The sequence below is a fragment of the Schistocerca americana genome, chromosome X, assembly GCF_021461395.2.
Source record: "Schistocerca americana isolate TAMUIC-IGC-003095 chromosome X, iqSchAmer2.1, whole genome shotgun sequence".
NCBI classification, from domain to species: domain Eukaryota; kingdom Metazoa; phylum Arthropoda; class Insecta; order Orthoptera; family Acrididae; genus Schistocerca; species Schistocerca americana.
Window position 1 is genome coordinate 802,770,142 of NC_060130.1, and position 15,489 is coordinate 802,785,630.

The 15,489-nt window shown below is 40.7% G+C and overlaps 1 protein-coding gene across 1 annotated transcript in view; it reads right to left on the reverse strand.

Moving 5' to 3' along the window:
• LOC124555216 (serine hydroxymethyltransferase, mitochondrial-like) overlaps nucleotides 1–15,489 on the reverse strand; it is a 128,328-nt gene that overhangs the window by 44,926 nt on the left and 67,913 nt on the right. Inside the window, exon 4 of the mRNA XM_047129066.1 lies at nucleotides 7,900–8,100. Within this exon, the coding sequence (XP_046985022.1) occupies nucleotides 7,900–8,100 (201 nt within the window). The remainder of the gene's footprint in view (nucleotides 1–7,899; nucleotides 8,101–15,489) is intronic.

Genomic DNA, 15,489 nt, shown 5'->3' on the forward strand with positions numbered 1-15,489 from the left:
TCCTCGTTTATAGGGGCATGTGCATTGATAATTGTGTAGATTTTGTTTGTGCTTGTGAATGTAAGACTTGAGATTCTTTCTGATTGGGAATCAAAGCCAACTATTGAGTTCAAGATTTGTTTGTTGATTATAAAGGCTTCAATTGTACAAACGAATTTTGTCAAAAATAAATAGTAGAATATTTGTGTAATATGCTAATTTACTGACAATTAGTATTATTCAGTTGATATGGTTGCGGAAAAATAGATAACCACATCACAGGTTTTAAACTTTGCTGCACTGTGTCTAAGCAGCCACTTACATAAACATAAGTGAAATGATTGTCAAAGATCATCAGAAAGGCATCCCAGTTTACGCCATGTGATCTGTGGTACGTCATGGGAAGAGGTAGTTGGACACTTTACACAAGCTGGTTAGATTATCTTTGAAGTGGGCAGAGAATGCCAGTGTTTACATAATACGGCATGAAGAGCTAACTTTCCAATGTGCGTGTAAAAATCATGCAGCCCGTACATTGGTTTAACTGTTTGCTCTGCTATTTTTCTGATACTCAGTCCAATAGTTGTACCTTTATTGCGCTTTAATCTGCTGCAGTTGTAACACTTGATAATGGCCTAAGGACGAAATCTAGATTGTGGAATAAAACCTGCTGTACAGCAAAATTGCAGTTGTGTGTTTCAGAAAGTTTTATATGAATGTGCTCCATACAAAAATAAAATAAATAATAATCAGATTGTAATAATACTTAGAAAATGTACTTTTTGTGCAAACACACACTTTTTTAAAAACTGAACACTACCTATCGACATTAATAAATTAAAAGTAGGGTAAATTAGAATGTCAATGGTGTTTATTGCAGGATTCCAGAGCGAGTTGTTTATGAGATACTGCATTTTGAAAAGTTTCCACACAGACACTTGTTTATGCCATTCAAGCTGCATAATTGCTAGGTACAAAGTAGTTGTTTGCTTACAATGTGTTTGTGTGTTCCTTGAGTGCACTCTGACATGCTAGTCAGTCAGTGACAGTTCCAGCAATAGGTTGTGAGTGGATGATTGGATTTACCGATGCAGGAAAAAACAGAATTGTGTATGGAGAGTGTAGGAAGACTGCAGTTAAGTCTTATACAGTGTATGCAACAAAACATCACAATGGACATCAACCATCTCGACAATTATTTATTAACCTCTTTAACCAGTTATGTGACAGTGGCAGTGTAACACTTAGACAACATAACAGAAGGAAACAAACAATGACAGAAGAGGGGGGAAATTAATGTTGTTGCTGCTGTTGTAATTGATCTGCATGTTAGCTCCCACAATATCACACGAGGAAGCGTCATGAGTCAGGCATGTGCCCCACTCATTCTCCATTGACAAAAGTTCCATCCCTATCATATCTCTCTCCATCAAGAGCTGCGTGGAAACGATTACGAGAATTGTGTTAACTTCCATACATACAGGGTGTATACGTGGACAAAGAAAAAAAATTCCCGGATTTTTTCCGGATTTCCTGGTTAAAAATACACTTTCTCCCAGGTGAAAATACATTTTTTCCGTGTTAAGTGACAGTATAGTTGGTTGGTTTGTGGGATTAAAGGGACCAGGCTGCTACGAAGTGACAGTATACTCTTCCTCGGCATAGTAAAACTCATCAATACTTTGAATGTTCATGGTTTTATATACCGCAGTAGAATTTCCCGGCACTTTAGAAAACGAAACTCAGGGGGAGGGGGGCGACACGTTTTGAAAGACCTATGATGTGCAGCAACATGTATGCTGCATATTTTCATATTACGATGGTATAAATTTGAATTCCACCATACACCGCATGTTACTTTCTGAAACTTTGAAATCGAGATCGATGCACTTTTGTAAGACAGTCATAGGTCATGTCACGTGATCTCGCCTGCTGATGGCAGCATAGGACACATGATGTAGTAAGCCAATAGCAAGATCACTCTTCAGTAGCGCGAACACAAAAATAAGAAAAGTTAATGGTTTAAATTAATACACATAGCATTCACATATAATATTGGTCTCAAAGATTAATAAGATGGAAGAGAAGCTAAGCTTCCACGTATAATGTTGATCTCTCTTGAGCGTGTTACACTTTAAGAACATCACACAAATGTGCCAGTAAAATTTTTATTAACGACATAAATGTCTGATCTTCTGGACTCTAAATTCTTCTAAATGGTCATCCTCAAAGAGTTGATTTTTAAATGAGAGTCAAATGTTTTGTGATTTAATAAATTCATCATACATTCTCGCACATAGTTCATCTTGCGTAAAAGGAAATCTGCTTTGAATGTAACACTTTTCAAACCACCATTCGCAATATTTTCCCGTGACCTGTTAGAAATAGGTTTGTTTCAACAGTTGCAAGAGAGCACCAGATAACAGGCGTCACCGCGCTTGCGCAGCTATGACGACGCGGAAAGCCCATATGTTTGTACGTGTAAAACATTAAAAGATCTTATGTATGTCATAAAAGAAAAAAGACATCAGACGATACCTCAAGAGTGTTGGAATTTCGTGAACCATACTAAATTCCAGAATTCGGCTTAAAATGCAGATTCGTATGTAAATTTTCTTGGAGTACCAGTACTGTATTATCTCATGTTTGGTTCTTTATTATGGCATAATGCCATACGTGCACTTGAAATGCAGCGAACAGTTGAAACTAGCCAATAGTGTGAAATTAAACACTTCATCTCAAATAAATTGACTTCCTCAGCAGAAAAGATTAATTTTAAGCCAAATCTCTTTAGCAAACTGGCAAAAATAACTTCATTGTTCTGTAAGGCGATTAATGCTCGACTGTCAGAAAGGTGGAAATAAAATCTGAAACTAACAACATATTTTAGCCTTCCGTAATTATGTGAACGTATTTTAATTCATTTGATAGCCCCCGCCACAAAAATCAGTTTGCTTATCATTTAACATGAGAGCAATAAACGAAGAGGAAACAACAAAATCACAGGTCATGTGAAGACTCCCCACCTCAACTCAGACTGCTCTGTGCATCAGCCCAGATTTACTAAATTTCCGAACCGGAGCAATATTAAGTAGTGGCGCCCAGCCACACCTCTGTAACCAGAAGCGGGAGAAGGTGTTACTCATACGCGACTCAACTGCACACGCTCAAGGGCCCATCCGCAACAGCTCAAACGAATCTAATTTAAACAGTTGTCACGTCACGCTCATCGGAGGCAATTTGTTGTTATAAAGCATTGCATGGTCTTCCTAAAGCCTTTGGCACATTTTGCTGTTAGCAGACGCTTGTATGAGCACTGTTTTGTTGTTGTATATGGCGCATTTCCTTTGCAACTTAAGTTTTATTTTGGTTTTTTTTTCTTCTCTCTTTCATGTTTTGTTGCTGCACTATAATTCTGCAGTAGCGGGATACAGTAATATCCTTTGTTAGAGTATTGGTTCTTATCAGTCAAAATCACAAAAATTTAACTGAAAACTAAAACAATGAAAAATTCCCAGAATTCTAGATAATTCCCGAGTTTTTCCAGGTTTTCTCCCGGATGAAAAAATCCCTGGGTTTTTCCCGGGTCTCCCGGTTGTCCCGGGTTGTATACACCCCGTACATAGTCATGAAGACAGGATACTCCAGATGCATCACGTATCTTGTTTAATGATGAAGCCATATTTACCAATCATGTCCAGGTAAACTGCCGAAACATGCACTATTGTGATGTTGACAGTCCCTGTTGGCTTTGTCAGGTGGAAATTCAGTATCTATGGACTGTGAACATGTGGTGTGGGATTGTGTACTATCAGCCCATAGGCCCATTTTTCATAGATTTAGCACTGAATGTGTACAAGGATCACAGCCTCCTATCTGATCATCTTCCACGGAAACTCTAAGACATTCCTCTGCAGACTAGCAGTAACCTGTGGTACCAACATGATGGCTGTCCAGCCCATAGTGCACAAAGTACTACAGCATGTCTTCATGAATTGTTACCAAACCATTGGATTGAATGCTGAGGACCTGCACCTCAGCACGCACATTCCATGGATTTAACAACTGTAGACTTTGTTCTGTGGGGAAAGCTGAAAATGTTGTCCACAAGGACATACCGACTATACCCGATGTCATGCTACAATGTATTACTGCAACCTGCTTGGAAATCTGTGCTGAAATGTCTGAACATATTTTATTGGGCAAGGAAACCCTTATGAATAATAAAGACAAAGATGGTAGTGAAACTTTGAACCCTTTTTCAGATGAAGATCTGGATGTTTCTGGATGTACTGCTGATTCTTCAGTACCACAACGGTTTTTCTCAGAAGATTCTTCTTCTGAAAAGGGGAAGTGGTAAATGCTACTTCAGTCTTGAAGAATAATATAAGATTTATCAGAGGATCATTTTGTGATATAACACCACAATTTCGTGTACACTTTTTGCAGTATAAGGACAGACTGATGATTCATTAAGTCATTCAGACTTTTTTGTGCTTTATGTCATTTGAATTCATTTCTGCAATTTGTAAACAGATAAATAATTATTACACATTTCTCACTGAAAAAAATTATGACAGTACTCACAGGTTAGCACAATGGAGGCGTATAGAGCATGCAGAATTTTATTGCTTCCTGGGATGTTCCTTGCACATGCCAAGAATTAAAAAGTTAGAAGAGGATGAATATTGGTCAACAGTTTCTTTGCTTCAAACACCAATATTTTCACACATAATGTCCAGGGACTGCTACAAACTGATTCTGCATTATTGAATTTTAGTGACAATCTGGCCATATCTGAAGATATTCTTGATCAAATATGACTCATAGTAGAGCACAAAAGAAAAAGAAAAAAATTCATAGGACCATAGTCCCTTTTGAGAATTTAGTAATAGACGGAAGTCTACTACTTTTTAAAAGAAGGCTTTGATTTAAGCAGTATATACCAACGAAACATAGCCATTTTGGTATTAACATTTTCATTCCTTGTGACGTACAAAGTAATTATATTGTCTACTCTGGTGCCACCATGGAAATAGAATCCAGAAATGCTGACGGGGTTAAATCAGGCAATGTTGTTGTGAGTTTTGTTGCTGCCATACCTCAACAAAGGTCATGATATTTATTTAGACAGTTGGTACTCGAGCCCTGCATTATTGCTATGGCTGCATGAGAAATGTACCAATGCCATTGGAACCACGTGCAAAAACAGGAAACGTTTACCACCATCACCTGACAAACCGAAAAAAATGGGACATTAAATTGAAGTCCTGTGAAACACTGTTGGTTCTAAAATGGATGCTTTCAACCACATAAGTGGACCACATTTTGTTCAAACCAACAACAAGAGAACATAAAATGTGCCAAAATAAACTCACCTGTGTAGTGAGCTACAATAAGTTGCTGGAAGCTGTTGATAAGACAATGAAGTGGTACAAGAAGGTATTCTTCCATTTGACTGACTTGTGTGTGCTGAATGCAAAAACAATTTTTGAAAGAAAAAGAAACAGAACACGCCACTGGTAAATTCCACTTGGAACTAATCCACCAGCTGCTGGACAAATTTCATGAATGAACACATAAAACTGACATCCAATGGACACCAAAGCAAAAAAAACTTAATTTTGACAGCAAAATAATGAAGGACATTATCCAGGATTCCTTGGGGCATCAGACAAAAAGAGATTCCTCAGAGATGCTGCATAGTATGTACTGCTAACTCACAGTGAAAAATGACATGCATAAGATGCAGAAAGTACGATGTTGATCTTTGCATGGGTCCATGATTTGAAAAACAACAGACACTAAAGAAATATTAGGTGGTTTCATTAAATTGTATGTGTCACAAGAAAAGGAAAGTAAAAAGAAAAAAAGGTAATAAAAATAAGGTTTTTAACCCAATCAGTGACAGTCCAACGCCTGAGTCAATGAAGATGCAAAACCAGGAAACTAAATCGGACTGAACATGACAAACAGAAAAATAAAACAGCAAGCAGGAGGCAGGCAGAATCTTATGGTCAAATTTTTTATTGTGGAGAATTGAGTTTAGGCTTGAGCCAATAGGCTTATCACTAAATCAGTTATACCAAAATGTTCGTTGTTCAATTTTGTGTCAGGTTATACGAGACAATTTGCTTTTAAAGTTCAATAATTATTATTTATTTATGATCAGAGTAAGAATTGTTTGTCCAAGTTTTGAGTGACTTTGCTAGGAACCGCTTGCTTATAAAATTTGAAATGTATACGTCTGGTGTTGATGAAATGAAATTGGGTTGTAGGTAAATATATTGGTACTGTAAATCTCAAGTTACAAAATTTTTCAATTACAAATACAGAAGTTTTTATTATTTTCTCAGCTTATGATAAATGTGTAACAGAAAGTGTGAGTTGGTTCAGAAGTTCTCTTTCATGGTTATCGGGAACTACTACCACTGTGAGCTTCCAACGTAATACTGATTTTACAAAGAGTATTATCAAAGAGTGGTTCGTGTGCTGTAACGTATGATTAGCCGACAGCGGTGTGCTCCCTGCTGCGGCCTGCAGTGGCTGTTAGCTGAGTCAGCTGCCCACTGGCCAGATGCACTAAATGTTCATCCTGTCAGCCGGTCAGGCCGGCAGGACACTCAGCTCTTGCAGCCTTGAAAGAGTTAATCTGGTCTCCGAAAGCCATATGCTGATTTTACCCTATTCGATAGGTCACTTACATTATGTTCCATATCTTTCACAATAACACTTGGGTCATTTGCAAGGAGATTTTTTTTTTAATCAACTGTCATGTTTAGTGGCATATTATTGGTAAGAACACCAAGAATAGCATGTCTTGGAACTTTCTTTTTTATTTAGGACTGGATATATGTTTTACTATCAGCATATAAATGACAGTTGATAACAACCATCTGATGGAAATTAGCCAATGTGGAGAATAAATCATTTTATTCACAAAACAGAGTGCCTCAGCAGAACCGTGACATCTTTTAATGTGACAAAGGTCCCAGTAATGTGAACACATTATCCTTATTTGAGAGTGTTCCTGAACATTTGTATCCAGTTAAACTTGTGTACCAGACCACAAATTGAACTCGGATACATTACTTTCATGGAACACACACCTCTGATTGTACTACTCAACCATACCTCATAGAGCAACGCAAAGCTTCAGTTTGCTACCAATTCCTCTCTGGTGTAATTCTAAAATTCCAGAAAGGCTCTCCCATATTTGCTACAGGACTAGCGCACATGGATGGAAGGATGGAGTGCTCAGCACAACTTACTTTTTACAGATTCTTATACTCTGCTAAGCAGTGACAACATATCATTTCAGTAGCCAACTTAAGGATGTGATTCAGTGAAACCCTCTGCAGTATGCTTTTTCCTAATGGTGCTACTCCTGTGGCATTGGGGGTGAGTGTCTGTGGTGTTGGGACAAGTTTAAGTTTTGAGTCATTCTGTAAGATATTCTTTGCAACTTGCCACACACTACCAGTGAAAGTTGTGTACCCCCTTAAGAGATGCTATCTGGAACAATTTTGTCTTGTCACAAGTGTGCTGAAGAATAAAAATATGCATTAGTAATAACCACATGCAAACTTAAGTAGGACGCTAAGACAGAAACTGTCATAGCGTTGCAATTTCATGAATGTCACTAAACAGCACCTTAAAGACAAACCTGTATTGTCATTACTTTTTTTTATTACCAGCATTAATATGGCTATTTTGATTTAAATGATGACGATAACAGTCTATTATGGAAAAAAACTTACATCTGTAAAACTAGTTTGAAAATTTATGGACACAATCTAGGAGGAACATATCTTTGTATTAAAAAAGCACACCAGTTAGTTTCACTAGGAATTCCCAGTTCTTTACTGTATTATGCACAGCAGTGACGGCGAAATTAGGTGCAGAGAAAATTTCACTCACTGTCCTCCATGGGGCAAATCAAGTCCCATGATGCGGTCATGTGGCTGCATCAAGCCAGTATATGCAGCAAAGTTGGCAGGTGAACCTGACAGAGGCTGAACGTTTACACCCCATTTCTCTGGATCTAGAGAAAATGCTTCTAATGCTCGTTTCTGGCACAATAGTTCTATTTTGTCAATGACTTCAGTTCCTCCATAATACCTGAAAATAATTTACAAAATAATATTAGTGACTTAGAACTGTATGAGAAATCTTTAAGTTTCACCAGTAATTCAATGTATTATAATGTAGCTCTCTCCCCTGCACTCTCCTCTCCTCTCCTCTCTCTCTCTCTCTCTCTCTCTCTCTCTCTCTCTCTCTCTTTTACATACTCCACATGGTACAGGTTGTAAAGTAACCACTGTAGCCAAAAACATTGTGCTGGTCTGCAACTTTATGGTTTATTTCTGCCCTTGGTCATACTTTACCAGAGGCCTCTTATCCACTCAGATGATTTTGTTTGTGGTCATACACATGTAGAATGCAGTCCTGTATTTACTGAAAAGTTGGTAACTATCTGACTGATTTGTACCTTTATGAATGAGTTGGTGTTGCTCTTTACAATTAGTGATCCAAAGTTCTCCTTGACCACCTACAACACTTATGAGTGTCACTATCATGTAAATTTCTTTTGTACATATAAGTAACTTTGTAGAGTTAACAAAAGCTACTTAGTTTAACTGAGAATCTCAACTGATGACCAGCTCATTGGTCGGGTGGTTGGTTGAGGCTTAAGAAACTAAAGGGCCTGGTCATCAGCCCTTGTTCCAGGGCGAGTTCATCCAGAACTAGTGACATCCATGAAGTATATGTTCTGATGATGAAAGTACGAAGGAGCTATAAGACTGAGGCATTGAAGGCAATACTGACGCCAGAGCCGAGAAAGATTTTATGGAGAAGTACATGAATCAGTCTGGTATGGCAGTTAGAGCAGACGAGGGATCCCCAAGGGCTCATCTAATGACTAGAAAGGACCCCTCCCCCACTCTGCATCCCTGTCAATCCGATAAGACTGAGTACAGAAAGGGCAACAGCCTCAACGGGTGCGGGGCAAAGTCAGGACATGCGGGGACCAAGCAGCAATCGGTATTGTAATTGTCAACTGTCGAAGCTGCGTTGGTAAAGTACCGGAACTTCAAGCGCTGATAGAAAGCACCGAAGCTGAAATCGTTATAGGTACAGAAAGCTGGCTTAAGCCAGAGATAAATTCTGCCGAAATTTTTACAAAGGTACAAACGGTGTTTAGAAAGGATAGATTGCATGCAACCGGTGGTGGAGTGTTCGTCGCTGTTAGTAGTAGTTTATCCTGTAGTGAAGTAGAAGTGGATAGTTCCTGTGAATTATTATGGGTGGAGGTTACACTAAACAACCGAACTAGGTTAATAATTGGCTCCTTTTACCGACCTCCCGACTCAGCAGCATTAGTGGCAGAACAACTGAGAGAAAATTTGGAATACATTTCACATAAATTTTCTCAGCATGTTATAGTCTTAGGTGGAGATTTCAATTTACCAGATATAGACTGGGACACTCAGATGTTTAGGATGGGTGGTAGGGACAGAGCATCGAGTGACATTATACTGAGTGCACTATCCGAAAATTACCTCGAGCAATTAAACAGAGAACCGACTCGTGGAGATAACATCTTGGACCTACTGATAACAAACAGACCCGAACTTTTCGACTCTGTATGTACAGAACAGGGAATCAGTGATCATAAGGCCGTTGCAGCATCCCTGAATATGGAAGTTAATAGGAATATAAAAAAAGGGAGGAAGGTTTATCTGTTTAGCAAGAGTAATAGAAGGCAGATTTCAGACTACCTAACAGATCAAAACGAGAATTTCTGTTCCGACACTGACAATGTTGAGTGTTTATGGAAGAAGTTCAAGGCAATCGTAAAATGCGTTTTAGACAGGTATGTGCCGAGTAAAACTGTGAGGGACGGGAAAAACCCACCGTGGTACAACAACAAAGTTAGGAAACTACTGCGAAAGCAAAGAGAGCTCCACTCCAAGTTTAAACGCAGCCAAAACCTCTCAGACAAACAGAAGCTAAACGATGTCAAAGTTAGCGTAAGGAGGACTATGCGTGAAGCGTTCATTGAATTCGAAAGTAAAATTCTATGTACCGACTTGACAGAAAATCCTAGGAAGTTCTGGTCTTACGTTAAATCAGTAAGTGGCTCGAAACAGCATATCCAGACACTACGGGATGATGATGGCATTGAAACAGAGGATGACACGCGTAAAGCTGAAATACTAAACACCTTTTTCCAAAGCTGTTTCACAGAGGAAGACCGCACTGCAGTTCCTTCTCTAAAGCCTCGCACAAACGAAAAAATGGCTGACATCGAAATAAGTGTCCAAGGAATAGAAAAGCTACTGGAATCACTCAATAGAGGAAAGTCCACTGGACCTGATGGGATACCAATTCGATTCTACACAGAGTACGCGAAAGAACTTGCCCCCCTTCTAACAGCCGTGTACCGCAAGTCTCTAGAGGAACAGAGGGTTCCAAATGATTGGAAAAGAGCACAGGTAGTCCCAGTCTTCAAGAAGGGTCGTCGAGCAGATGCGCAAAACTATAGACCTATATCTCTGACGTCGATCTCTTGTAGAATTTTAGAACATGTTTTTTGCTCGCGTATCATGTCATTTCTGGAAACCCAGAATCTACTATGTAGGAATCAACATGGATTCCGGAAACAGCGATCGTGTGAGACCCAACTCGCTTTATTTGTTCATGAGACCCAGAAAATATTAGATACAGGCTCCCAGGTAGATGTTATTTTTCTTGACTTCCGGAAGGCGTTCGATACAGTTCCGCACTGTCGCCTGATAAACAAAGTAAGAGCCTACGGAATATCAGACCAGCTGTGTGGCTAGATTGAAGAGTTTTTAGCAAACAGAACACAGCATGTTATCAATGGAGAGACGTCTACAGACGTTAAAGTAACCTCTGGCGTGCCACAGGGGAGTGTTATGGGACCATTGCTTTTCACAATATATATAAATGACCTAGTAGATAGTGTCGGAAGTTCCATGCAGCTTTTCGCGGATGATGCTGTAGTATACAGAGAAGTTGCAGCATTAGAAAATTGTAGCGAAATGCAGGAAGATCTGCAGCGGATAGGCACTTGGTGCAGGGAGTGGCAACTGACCCTTAACATAGACAAATGTAATGTATTGCGAATACATAGAAAGAAGGATCCTTTATTGTATGATTATATGATAGCGGAACAAACACTGGTAGCAGTTAGTTCTGTAAAATATCTGGGCGTATGCGTGCGGAACGATTTGAAGTGGAATGATCATATAAAATTAATTGTTGGTAAGGCGGGTACCAGGTTGAGATTCATTGGGAGAGTGCTTAGAAAATGTAGTCCATCAACAAAGGAGGTGGCTTACAAAACACTCGTTCGACCTATACTTGAGTATTGCTCATCAGTGTGGGATCCGTACCAGATCGGTCTGACGGAGGAGATAGAGAAGATCCAAAGAAGAGCGGCGCGTTTCGTCACAGGGTTATTTGGTAACCGTGATAGCATTACGGAGATGTTTAATAAACTCAAGTGGCAGACTCTGCGAGAGAGGCGCACTGCATCGCGGTGTAGCTTGCTCGCCAGGTTTCGAGAGGGTGCGTTTCTGGATGAGGTATTGAATATATTGCTTCCCCCTACTTATACCTCCCGAGGAGATCACGAATGTAAAATTAGAGAGATTAGAGCGCGCACGGAGGCTTTCAGACAGTCGTTCTTCCCGCGAACCATACGCGACTGGAACAGGAAAGGGAGGTAATGACAGTGGCACGTAAAGTGCCCTCCGCCACACACCGTTGGGTGGCTAGCGGAGTATCAATGTAGATGTAGATGTAGATGTAGAACAGTTACAGGGAAAAGAATGTCTTCTGTTTGGCAGATTCAGAACAGTAAAAGTGAGAAGGCAAAAAATTTAATGGACATCAGTTGGACAGTTAATAATAAAAACAAGAGGAGAGAAATAGATAAGACATCAGGTTGGCACCTCTGGGGCCCTGCATACGACAGGAGTCATTCCACCTACAGCTGTCCCATCCCACTCCATTGTAGTCCAGGCGCTACAGAACACCCCTAATTCAACAAAGTGCTATGCATAAAATAGAAAATAGGGTGCAGCAGAAAAAGGAGACAAACTGAATCTAAATGCAATTAAAACCGAGTAAGTGAGGGACGAGAGAGTGAGCTGGTCAAAGAGGTAGGGTCGTGGATCCCCCCACCCCACATGCAGCAGAAGATGCACCAACGCCAACCATCCTGCCCCTGCCTCAAAGGTAGCTTGAAACCTTATATCTTAAAATAAAAACCAATTTCTGGGAGAAAATGGAGAACCAGTTCAACCGTCCATGTATCGACTGCCAATATTTGAGGCGAAAAATTTGGAAAGCCATATTTAGCATGGAGGGCAGTAAGAAGGGAGCATTCCACCAGGGTATGAGGTACTGCCTCTAAGGCTTCACAAGTACAATGTGGAGGTGGCTCATTATATAAAATAATACTATGTGTTAGCATGGTATGACCAATGTGGACATGACACAGAATGGTGGGTTCCTTCTGGGAGGAACAGAAGGAAGGGTGACATGCTGTAGCAGTCTCCTTGATAGTGCAGAGTTTATTAGAGGAAGCAGCAGCCAATCTGATGTCTTTCCATTGCCGAGTAAGCAGAGGTCTTATTTGCACCTGCAGATCAACACCTGGGATTGACAAAATGACTCCTTCAGCCATACAGCTTGTCAACCTATTTTCTGGAATACCTACATGACTTGGGACACAGAGAAAGACAACCGAGCAGTCAGTATGACTTAATTTCAGTGAGAAGGTAATGAATAGTAGAGACCACTGGGTGACATGAGTAACATCAGTCAATGGCCTGAATACTGCTAATTGCATCACAACTTATTAAAAAGCAGTCAAGGGAGGCCTGTTTAATGAAATAGAAGGCTCTGTTGATGTCCATCAACTCACCCATAAAAACACTACATTTTCCTGGCAACGATTGATGTCCTTGACCAGCTGGGGATGTGAAAGCATATCCCATCTTATTCACAATTTGAGAGCCATGTGTGTAAAAGATGGTCACATCTTGAAACTCCTGAAGACCTGAACATAACACATGCCAAAAGGTCATGTTAGTGACTGCAACTTTAGGAGCTTGAAACAGGTTGGTCTTAATTGATAGCTTGGGCACCCACCAGGGGCAGGGGGAAGATGGGGAATAAAAAAAACTTTGACAGCACATTCCATGGAGGAGAGGTGGCGATTGTAGCAGAGGGCTGTGAGGTGCATTCCAACTGGTAACCCCACAACTGGTAACCCCACCCGAATGTGGGTTTCAGGAGGCCAATGTCAACTATATCCACGAAGAAGAGGATATGTCGGATGGTCAGGGAACTGTTGAACGGCGATTGCATAAGAGACCAAGACATGGTACCATTAGAACTGAAAAGGTAAGATCCCACCTTTGACAAAGACACTGTCTATAGGATTAGTCCAAGAGGGACCAGTGACCAGAGAAACTCCACTATGATGGACTGGGTCTAACAATTTCAAAGCTGAAGCTGCTGCCAAACTATAAACCTGGCAACAATAGTCCAGTCAGGATGAGACCAAGTGCTGGTAAATGTGGAGAAGAGTAGCATGATCCGCAACCCAAGAGGTGCAGGCAAGGTAGCAGAATGTGTTAAGCATGCAAATGCAGTTAGTCTTTAGTTAATGAATATGGGGCAGTCAAGTCAGCTTCTTGTCACAGAGAACTTCTTAAAAAAGAAAAAAGGACTAGTTAACAGCATCCAAGTGCTGTTTACCCAAGTTTACTCACAGAGCGAGTGATGATGCCAATCAGTGTTAGGCGAGCAGTGGTAGTTTCATCTGGTGACTTCAGTTTTATATTTTATGAAAAGAACGACCATGAGAGCAGTCCTTTATTATTTTTTATTGGCTGTGAGAATGATTTTTATCAGATGGTCTGCCTCATGTGCCATGATGTCCATATGGTTTTATAAATGTTAATCCACGTTTCAGATCTGATGATGGCACCTTCAGAGTGCTGAAACCGGTCATCTAGTAAACAATATTGAAGCGACCGTAGCTTTTCAATTATTTTAAAAACTGAGTGATCGCCCCACGGCACACCATGTGTTCACTGCAAAATATAATAGATTTGTCCCAGTAAAAGCATCCGTATCAGTTTGAGTACACATTAAATATTGGATAAATTGTTTTGCTCCCAGATGTCTGGCTTGTCCCTCTTCCCATGGGGTAGCCATAGCCAGGGGGTAACAGTAGGGTTGTAACTGTCTGCACTTAAGTCTTGATTTCTGTCATAAGACACGGTCGAATCAGAACAGACATTGTTTTGATGCAATTTGATATGTTTTATGTATGAAACATCAGCCCTGATGTCACCTACTTCGATGAAAGGCTCTGCCTACAGGTACCACACAGCTGCAGCAAAGGCCATTTGCCATGAGAGCTGTTGCTGGGACTCGTGATGCCCCATGAAGACGGGCATCTACTCTTTGGCATGCTGGGAAGCTAGCAGCTCGGACAACAGCAGTGAGATTAAAACTGTGTGCCGGACCGGGACTCGAACTCGGGACCTTTGCCTTTCGCGGGCAAGTGCTCTACCAACTGAGCTACCCGACCACGACTCACGTCCCGTCCTCACAGCTTTACTTCGACCAGTACCTCGTCTCCTACCTTCCAAACTTTACAGAAGCTCTTCTGCTAACCTTGCAGAACTAGCACTCCTGAAAGAAAGCATATTGCGAAGACATGGCTTAGCCACAGCCTGGGGGATGTTCCAGAATGAGATTTTCACTCTGCAGTGGAGTGTGCACTGATATGAAACAGTGCATACTCCCCTGCAGAATGAAAATCTCATTCTGGAAACATCCCCAGGCTGTGGCTAAGCCATGCACTGTTTCATATCAGCGCACACTCCACTGCAGAGTGAAAATCTCACTCTGGAAACAGCAGTGAGGTTCCTGTGTTTTCAGGTGGCTCAACTGAAATGGTATATAACCACCCAACCACATAGACATATGCAGGCACTGTGCACAGATCATCTTCAACTGTTAATGCATTAGGTGCTATTTAAGGTGTTCCTCCCCATTCAGTCCAAACCACAGAAAAATTTTGGAAAATGAAGGTCAAACCCCTAAGGCAACCACAAATTACTTCAGCCAAAAGGTGGTGGATGACAATAGTGTAGGAAAGGTAGGCAGAACCTAGGGAATAGCTGGGTTGACATCAAAGGCTGCCACCACAAGAAAGAAAGAGAAAGACGAGGAAGACAGTCAGAGATAAGTGATTGCACCACAGGAAAGGAAGTACTTGCTGCAATAGCTTGGGGCCCTGTGCTCACTATGCACATATTCTCAAATGAGTTGTGAGTCCTGTGAGGGAGACTATCTCACCTCATAGATCTTTGATAGCAAACAATCGCATGCGTGCTTGCTGAACTATCTTTGTCAAACTGAAGATCTGATCTTTCAGTCTATGACCACATGTGA